Genomic DNA, 10,138 nt, shown 5'->3' on the forward strand with positions numbered 1-10,138 from the left:
GGCTCCCTTTTCCCTCTTCCCCATTAGTCACTGTGGGTTCCTAAAAAGAGTCAAGGAAAGACCAAAAAAAAAAAAAAGCAAGAATAAGGGAAGTGCCCACCACATAATGCTAGCTCTGGTGGGGACAGATGCAGCAAGATGAATCTATTTGTATTTTCCAGAGTGATTTTTCATTTTCAAAATCAGCTGACTTGACTCTCTGTGAGGTACAACTACACGTGTCATTCACGAACCCAGATAGAGTGCCTGACCTCAGTGTCAGTGACAGCTGAACCGGGCATTAGCCATAGGCATCCTAGATTTGCCTACACAGAGGTTTTCACGTGCAGCCAAATATTCTCATATGAATTGACAAATCTAGAACTACTTGGATTTAGACAAAGCCCACAGGAGTGTGCCCAGAGTGTTGAAATCAGCATGGAGAAGTTTATATTTAAATATTAACTAATAACTCTGTGGTTGTGTGTTTTTGTTGTTTTTGTTTGTTTCTGGCTAGCTCATCAGAGTCGTAACAAGCTCAATCAAAGTGCAAGGAATTCTGTCTTATGCCTGTGTCGTACTCTTCTATTTTGGGTAAGATTAACAGTTCCTGAATATATTTTTGGTTATACCATAAAGCATATATGCAAGATGTAATGGAAGCTAGTAGCATCCAAGTCAGCCTGCACCCCTTCTTACTGTCCCAGGGCTCCCCTCACAGCACGTACCTCCAGGTGGGTTTGCAGTTTGGTGAGACTCCGTGATGTATGCTGCTTTTTGGTACCAGTGTAAATGGCACCTTAGGGTTGATTTTAATCTTTAGTAGAATCGTTAAAGCTCTTGCTGCTTAGGATTTCAGTTGCTTTCCTTTTTCTTTCACAGTAAAATCTGCCATTACAATCAGACATTTTTCTGGGTTTAAAAACATCTTTAACTGAGTTGATCCATGGGGCTCTCCCCACCAAGGTTTTGCTCAGGTTCTAGGAGTTAGGCTGCCCCCCGTAGCCATCAGGCCTCTGTCCCTGCAGTGTCCCAAGCCATGTCATCAGTACCTTGATTGGTGGCTCTGGTTTGGGCCCGTAGGAAATTGTGTTGAGGCAGAGGGCCCAGGACTTGATTTCTCCTAGAGCCTGCCCCTTCTTCATATTGTGGGGACTGACTCACAGATCTAAAGCCCAAGGAACCATATAGACTGACCTTGGGTTTTGACCTTAAAAACCTAAGACCCTCCTTCTGTGGTACAGATACTTACACAGTGCTCCCACGTTCTTGGTTCATCAAGGGCTGTTGCTGTAATCGCTTCCATCTTTGTTTAACAAAGTATTCTTGTGTGTGTGTGTGTGTGTGTTTACTTAAACTAGGAAGTGAAGCATGTATATGCAACTTAGAAAAATCTTTGTTTAGTTATAGTTGTGTGTGTAATTCACCACAGTGGACGTGCTTTAATCTAAATGACTGAAAATTCGTGCCTCCCCACCCCGACACCTCATCACTGGTCCCCCTGTAGCCCACAGAAGCACAGCTGCTCACTGACCTTTCCACTCAACTAATTTCTCTCTCTGAGCCTCAAATCAGGGTAGTACCTGAGTGTCCCCTTCTTGAGAATCTTACCCAAACCACCTGGTCAGTGAAGCTGTCTCTATTCTCTCACCCCACCCAGCCCAGGACTCTCATTCCAGTGCAGATAGGTCAGAACTCAGTTGGGCCTCTTGGTACCTGGTGCTGTGCTTTTTCCCCATGGCCCAGTTCAGCCTCTTTCCCTGCAGACCTACTGTGGCTGGCAGCCTCCACCCGCCTCATATGTTCAGCCCTCCTCAGTGAGCACCCGTGGGTACAGGACCAGGGGCCCTGCCTTTGTGGCCCTGCAAGTCTAGTGGAAAAATAGGCAACAGCCAGAAAAGCAAATCTCCATAAAGTGATAGTTGGCAGTAAGCTTCAGGAAGAAAAATAGAGTAGTAGAAGGAGATGGCGAACAACAGAGGGGCCTGCCTCTGAGCCTCTCTGGTGAGCTGGTGTTTGGTGAAGACCAGATGGAGTGAGGGAGAGAGCCACGCAGATGCCTGGGAGGATGGCACGCGCAGTAGAGGCAACACAGGACAGGCCTGACAGGAGCAACAGTGGGGAGCCTGGGAGGCTGGAGTCCAGCAGTCCAGACAGAGCGTCACAAAGAGGACCCTGCAACCCCGGGAAGGGCTCAGGTTCCAGCTGAGGGGAGGAGGAACCCTGGAGGCTTCCAAGCCGAAAAGGCCAAGATCCAGCTGGCTCTTGGCCAGGACCACTCTGGCGGCTATGTGAAGGATAGGCTGGAGTGTAGCAGGAGGAGAAGCAGACCTTGGGCCAAGTCAGGAAGTGGTTATGGTCCTCCCTGGGAAAGAGGCCCATGGCCACCACTCTAGTGGTAGCAGTGGAGTGCTAACAATTTGTCATCTGGTATATATTTTGAAAGGGGAGCCAGACAGGACTTGCCAGTGAATGACTGGATGTGAGGTGTAAGGGAACCAGAGGAATCAAGTGTGATTGCAGAGTTTGGGGCCCAAGCAGTTAGGGTAGTGGCATCGCCATATTATGATGGAGGAGCCTGTAAGAAACACACACGGGTGTGATTTTGTGTAATTTTCTGTTTTGCAAGGCTGCGTTGGAATCGAGTTCAGGCTTTAGTAAATTTGAAATCCCATTAGCCATCCCCAGTGCAAGGTCGGGGAAGCAAGGCAAAGTATGAGTAAGGAGTTGCAAGCAGAGTTGGGTCTGAGGGTAAATTGGGGGAGGAGGTTGCACGTGAAAATCCTTGGGCCGTTATCCAGGTGAGGTCCTCCCTGGATGTTTGCATTCTTAACTGGGGACAGTGAAGGAGACCTGTTTGCTTGACCTCTTCCTGACCCCCTCCTCAGACTCGCCCCCACTGACTCACAGATTCCTGTAATTGCCAAGATCTCATCTCAGCCATAAAGACGGCAGCTGCCTCTGCACTCACTGTAACACTGCCAGTGAGGTCCTTGCTGCTTTGTCCTGTAAGACCTCCCTTTGTGAGAAGATACTAACATGAAGAGTATTTTTTCAGGATTTTTTTGCCATATTTGTATCAAATACCTTAAAATATATACATTTGGTTCCCATAAATTCTACTTCTGGAACTGTAGCTATCTAGGCATTTATCTTAAGGAAATACAGATTTAGCCTAAGTTTTCTGAATTAGAAACTTTTAAATAGAAACAAAATATTAGAAATAACCCAAATATCCAGAAATTAAGGCCTTTGGGGGCCTTTGTTATAACAGCGTCCTTGAGGAACATTAACTGGTAAGGAAAATATTCATAATAATACGTAGTTATGTAAAACAACAATAGCATTTAATAGCAAAATTGGTTGACATCTCTGTGTGCCAAGAACTGTTCTGAGCACCAACTGGAGTCATCTCTGGATTACTGGTTAAGAAGTGCACTCAGGTCCACACAGGTTCGAAGAGATGAGTCAGGATTTGAACCCAGACACTTGGTGCCTAGAATCTGCCCTGGCCCCAAACTCCAGCCCCTACTGCTTTGTAAAATAGACCCCGTTTCCAGCAGTGGGAAAGTCGATAAAAGTCATCACAAAAACAACCAAAACATTGTATACCACATGTCACAGTGAGCAGTGCTGGAGGATGGAATTATAAGTTGTCTTGTTCACCTACATTTACTAAAGATATTTGTTTTGCGGTGAAAGAATAAATGTTAAATGATTTAGTACCAGGTAAAATTTCTAAGTGGTACAATTTCTTCTCGTCATGAGAACTAATGAATCGATCAAGCGTTTTCCCTTGTGGTAAAGAAGCGTCACGGGACACTTGCCCATTCCAGAAAACGGGGGCCTCTAGCTCCCGGGCCATGCACCTCCCCTGGCCCCAGGCCCTCTTATAAGAAGCGGGGGAGACAGCGTTTGCATTGATGGAGATGAATCCCAACCATGGTTGTTTCTGCTTGTAGGTTGATATCCCTGAAAGTACTTAATAGCATCGTGCTGTTGGGAAAATCATGCCAGTATGTGAAGGAGGCCAAGATGGAAGAGAAGCTATTTAATCCACCTCCAGCCAGTGCACCAGGCAAACCACCTAATAAATCACAGAACAAATGTAAACCCTCTCAAGGTATGTTTGGTTCCTCCCATCACTTGTGTGAATCATTTAACAAAGAGTTAATGGTCTAAATTCTACCTGATAAAAAAAATCACTGGTGGATGTTTAGCAATGCTTTCAAGATTTGGTTTCACTTTGCTGAGTTGTCTTTAGCATATTTATTTTAGATCTCCTTGCAGAGACACATAACCCAGTGCTCTGAGCTTTTACAGTTATTCATTGTCCAGGAGATGATTGTTGAACACCTATTACATGACAGACCCAGGAGTATAGCAACAGGGAAGAAAGGCAGCGCTGATTCTGACTTGGAGGGTGGGTGGAGAAAGTGAGGGGGCAGTCATACTGTAGAGAAGACTAAGGCCGGATGGATCTGAAAAGGGGAGTGTGACTGGGAGTCGGGAGCTCCCCCAGCCAAGGGGACAGCACCTTCCCAGGAGGAGCACCAGCAGCACATGCAAAGGCCGAGGGAGGAACCTGCTGGGTGTGTCGAGGGACTGCAGAGGTGCCATGGGAGAGGGACTGGAGAAGGAATCAGAGGCCACCCTGCTGCCTGTCGTGAGAACTATCTTTCACTGTGTGGGAGGGGTCTGTTTCAGGGTTTGGAGCAGAGACATGACCCAGCTGACATTTTAAAAGGATCATTCTCCAGCTTTGTGGAAAGAGGACTCAAGAGGAATGAGCGCAGAGGCGCAAGGGCCAGCGGGGAGGCTGCCTGGCTCAGAGCAGGGCTTAGTGGTGTGAATAGGAGAGCTGGCCAGATTCCGGAGAGACCTGGAAGAGCACAGGGTGTGCTGATGAGGTTTTACAGTGTGAGACCCAAGAAGTGAAGGATGATTCCAGAGCTGCTGGCCTGGAAGATTTGGAGGAAGAAGTGGGACACTGATGTCATTTTTGCCAGTAGATGGCAGTTCCCTATTGTCATGATTATCTGTTCACGTGACTTTTCATTTAAATGGTTTATTTTAAATATGTGGAGCTGCTGTGTGCCAGGTAATACACTCGATGCTAGAGATACAAAGGTAAATAAATTGTGCTTGCAGGGCCTCACAGACTGACGGAGGAGATAGCAAAAGTGGATAATCCAGACAGGAGAGTGAGTTGTAGACAGGCTTGGAGAGGACAGGAGAGGGCCCCTTCCTGGAGGTGGTGATGTCTGAACTGAATCTCAAAGAACAGAAGAAGTGGGTCCCAGTGAAGATGGGGGAGAGGACACTTCAGGAATGGACCAGCATGAGCTGAATCTGGAGGCCTGAAAAGCAGCCAGGGACGTAGCAGCTCAGTATTCTGGATGTGACTTTTGCTGTGGGAAGGGGCCAAGTTCAGACTGAAGGGAGGGCCACGCTCATGCGTGCTTCCTAGAGAGCCAAGAGTAAAAAGTCTTGTATGACCACTTGAAAATAGTTTTTTTCATAACAAAGAACATGCAAATACTCTTAGTAATATGGGGTTGCCTTCGTTTCAACTGGGTGATGGATAGTGGTCCACATGTGTTCTGTCTAGCTAGGCCCCTTGGACACTTTAACACGTGAGTACGTGTTTGTCATGGTGTCGGGGAGCCTTCAGTCTGACGGGCCGGGGAGATAAAGCTTTAAGTGCATGTCTCAGTTCAGGGCCATTGGATCCAGAGCCACATACTAAATGCATTTTGGGCGAGTGTCTGAGTATCTGTATAGGGTGTTCTGGAGGGTAGGAGACCACAGACCAGACACCATCAGGAAGGTTTTGCAAGTCAGGTGGCTCAGGTTCAATTCAAGGATGAAAAGAAGAGCCGGCTCTCAGAACAGCATTGTGTTGGTTATGTTCTAGAAGAAGCAAAGGACAGCAGCGGGGTGAGGGCACAGGAAAAGAGACTCCGCGTGCATTGTCACTCGTGGGGGTGGTTTCTGCAGATGTGTACATGTGTCAGCACCCATCAGATGATTCATTTTAAGTATGTGCACTTGGCGTGATGTCATTTTTACCCTGATGAAGAATGTGTGGTTCAGGCCCCAACCCAGCTGTCCCGCAGATCAGGTTCCAGGATTCCCAGCACCCAAAGTAAACATTCAGGTTTTGTTGGTTGGTTGGTTTTTGCCTCTGTTTTGGACTTCCCAGAGGTGAAAGGCTAAGTCTTGCTCAGGCAACTACACAGAAGAGGTCGGATGCCCTACAGTCTGCTTGTCCCTGCCGTCCAGAGTATAGGAGCCAAGGCTAATTTTTCAGGCCACAGACATGTTTGGACTTGGCCGTGTAGGAGGGAGTTTGTTAAATGGGAGTCCTGATCTTTCCAAAATCAGGTAGTAGTGTTATCCGTGTGACACAGTTCACATAACAGCCCTTCTATGAAATTTTAATTGAACAAACAAATGGCATAGCCACTGAGTTTCAACATAAACCATGGCCGCTTATATGCCGCGTGCTTTTTTAGTTGTCACTTGCTTTACTTAAAAGGATGGATGATGGACACTTTTTTCCATCCCACTCTTTTGGTAAACTTATTATAAGTCGGGGGGAAATTCTTTTCTGATTAGCTGGATCTGCTTTTCCACAGAAGAAAACCTGTCTGCTTCAGTTACCAGCCAGCCCGTTCATCCCAAGGAAAGCGTCGTACCGTTCCTTGTGGCGAGCAGTTCTGACCAGTTTCTGACGACTCCAGACGGCGATGAGAAGGACATAACGCAGGAGAGCTCTGAATTAAAGCACAGATCCTCGAAGAAAGATTTGTTAGAGGTGGACAGGTTCACAATCTGTGGAAACCGAATCGACTGAACTCCATGCCTCCCGTGCCCAAGATGCCGGGTCCCGGGCAGGAGGTGCAGAAAATGGCACTTAAATATTTATTTAAAAACTTAAATTATTAATGGAAAGCGAATCTTAGTATCTTTCTTCCAGTGATGGAGTCTGGCTGCAGGTTGGGTCACAGAACCTCGGCGGCCTCCAGCCTGGACTCTGGGGACCTGCCGGGCAGGAGGAGCCCCTCGTGCGTGGCCGGGAGCAGTCACTTCCAGGCCCGCGATGCAGCGTCAGCACCACCCTGCTCGTCCGTCTGCGCTTCCGGAACATCGAGGCCTCTCAGTACAAGGATGTACCTGGAAAACTGTGAAGCTTTTACCACATTACCTTTCCAGTCCCATACTGTTTCCACAAACAGTTTTCAAACTGTACTTCATCTGCCAAAGCATTAAAAAGAAAAATGGTAATTAAACTTAAGTCAAGATAAATGTTCTTACCACCAGAATAATCCTTGAAGATGTGTCTGAATTAATCAGAATAAAAGGCTACCTAAAATAATTCATGATGAATAGTAGCATTTTATAGGGAAAAAACCCCTAAGCTGGTTTGTTTATTTAAAAAATATTCATTTAATGAAGGTGGTTATGCATCACGGAGAAAATGTTTCATAATTTTTCAGTTTACTCTTTAAAGCAAAATGTGAGCTGTGTATTGTTCAATTGCAACGGATAAAATAGAAATACCCTTACAAAAGGCACTTTTATACTGAAAAAGAGCAGTGTTAACTTTTAATGTATAGTTAACGGGTTTCGCTTTAAAACTAATTGCTTCATAAATTGTTGCAGTTCAAAGGATGTGTTGAAGGGGCTGAAGAATTTGTTGGTGTACAAAATCCAAAGGTGTCAACTTTAACAGAGTTTTTAAAGTGACAGCTTTAAATATTCTGAACGATTTGGGCAGCATCTTGCTTGGGCTTGCAAAAGGCGTGAGCCCTGCTGACAGGAGTGTCCAGGGGTGTTCCCAAGCTGGGGGCAGGCGGCCGTGTCTCTGGGGTGTGTGTGTGGAGATGTGTGTATGGACACTGGGAACAGGAACGAAAAGGTGCTTTTGGGTTTTGAGATTTATTCTGTTTAATTACTAGTTTGTGGCCTGCATCATAGGACAAGTCATTTCCCACCACAGTTTTATCTTGAGAAAACTTTCTGCACTTTTATAAAAATTTTACAGTGTCTCATTTCAAAATGTGCAGATGTTACTGTTAACAGTCATTTCCTTTGATGTTTCCATGTTGAAGTTCGGCTCTTGTGCTGATACTTTGGGTATATGACATGCAAAAGGTAAATTTTAGGGGCTTCATCTCTTTCCTGGGTGAAATACAAAGCACGCTTTAATGTTTTGGCTTCTTTGGCCTCCATAGAAGTACAGAAGTAAATCTTAACGTTTTGCACTAACTAAAGAAATCTGAAGGTAATGTTCACTTAGGGTAAAAGGAAATCTTACCTAAATGCTTTTGTGAAACCAGGAAGTATTTTAAGTTAAAAATGAAAAGATTTGTGTTTTGTGTATGTTTCAATGAAGCCCCATCATAGAATTATTCTTCTATCCATCTCTTCGCCACCAAAAGGAACGGAATCCACGTGAATGGACTAGTTTGGGGAAAACTTTGCCAAACGTAGCCCTGATCAGAGCAAGAATATGATTTGGGTTTATCTTTCAATTCAGCTTGAATTATCCTGTTGTTATTGTGCTGTCATTTTCAGAAGATTTCATTTCCTTTGCAGAACCTATTGGGAGTTCGGAATGATGTTCATTTCTTCTGTTAAAATGGCATTCAGTACTAATTTTATAAGTGCATCTTGTGTGAAACTCAATAAATTCAATTTTGTAATCTTTTTTAAAAAGGTCACTGAATTTATTTTAATAATGTTTACTGTTATATTTGCTGGAGTAAATACCCACTCTGTAATAAGAATTTTACTTCTAATTTACAAGTGACAAGACTGTTTAATATGACTTCTTCTCTTAGTCTTAATGGTAGCAAAATGTTGGATTTTTGTCCTGGGGTGGAAAAGGCTAGTACTTGATCATAGAACATTTCATATCTATCAGCCAATGGATGTACAGGTGTTTTGAATCTCACACAGTGTGTTTTTCACATCTGAGAGTCAAGTTCAAGACAGTACTTTGCTTTTTAAAATTAAGGCACAACTTAGGTCAGACTCTAATTTGCTTTATCATTTAAACAGTATAAACCCCAAGGGTCATTCAGGAGTTTATCCAAATTTTCTTTGTACGTTGTACTTCTGTACCTTGGCCAGCATTCAGACTGTACATTCATTATATGTATACATGGAAGAAACGTGTTGTAGTTAGATCCCCAAAACATTTCTGCCACTCCTGATAACTAGCAGAGGAGGGTATAAATTCACAAAATAATTTAAAATCACTACATTTTGATATGTTTCAGATTTATATCTATTCCTCCAACAGGGATTTATGAATCATTTTATGTGTCTGGGGCTTTTCTAGATGCTGGAATCAGCAATGAACCAAGCTCCAGCCCTTCTGGAAGGACCAACAGTAAGCAAGTCAGTGAAAGAACATCCCCTCCAGACACATTGCCTAATGACCATAAAACCTGGTCTGAAACAAATATGGTTCTTTAACATTTTATAGAAATCTTACTTTTTTCCCGTGTTTTTTTTTTTTTTTTTTTGAAGATTTTATGTATTTATTCATGAGAGACACACAGAGAGGCAGAGACACAGGCAGAGGGAGAAGCAGGCTCCATGCAGGGAGCCCAGTGTGGGACTCGATCCCAGGACCCCAGGATCGGGCCCTGAGCTGAAGGCAGACGCTCAACCGCTGAGCCACCCAGCGGTTGTATTTTTGTAAAATAAAAGAATTATGTAGCAGTTTCACAGTACTTCTATAAAATAGAAATAGGATTTTTTTTTTTTTTTTTTTTTTACACTACAGAGTGCCAGTTGTCCACCAAACTCTGTTCTGTTCTGTACACAGAGTTGCAGCCAAGCACATAAGCTGCCTTGGCAGTTCAGAACTACATCTCTGAGTCCTTGCTCTTCCTTCTGGGCTAGTGACATTTCTACCAAGGGATGGAAGTCAGAAGGATATATGCCATTATGGATCCCCTTCCACCCTCTCTTCCCTTCCCACCAACTGGAACCCAAAGAAGGTGTGACTTTGCCCCAACCATGCAGGTAAATGCTGTGCCCACAGGATGGCAGAGCCACAGGGGTGCGGATCCTGGGTCCTTGAATGCCTCTCGAGCAGAGTTGCCTATCGATGAGGGACACTCAGCTTAGACTATACATG

The 10,138-nt window shown here is 44.6% G+C and overlaps 1 protein-coding gene across 2 annotated transcripts in view; it reads left to right on the forward strand.

The window, feature by feature from the left end:
* Positions 1 to 8,703, forward strand: part of TAPT1 (transmembrane anterior posterior transformation 1) — a 64,865-nt gene extending 56,162 nt beyond the window's left edge. For both annotated transcript variants that reach the window (XM_025437173.3, XM_049108591.1), the window contains 3 exons: positions 497 to 573; positions 3,942 to 4,102; positions 6,621 to 8,703. In XM_025437173.3, the coding sequence (XP_025292958.2) occupies positions 497 to 573; positions 3,942 to 4,102; positions 6,621 to 6,838 (456 nt within the window). In that variant the 3' untranslated portion in view covers positions 6,839 to 8,703. The remainder of the gene's footprint in view (positions 1 to 496; positions 574 to 3,941; positions 4,103 to 6,620) is intronic.
* The last annotated feature ends 1,435 nt before the right edge of the window (positions 8,704 to 10,138 follow it).

Source organism: Canis lupus, chromosome 3, assembly GCF_003254725.2.
Source record: "Canis lupus dingo isolate Sandy chromosome 3, ASM325472v2, whole genome shotgun sequence".
NCBI lineage: Eukaryota > Metazoa > Chordata > Mammalia > Carnivora > Canidae > Canis > Canis lupus.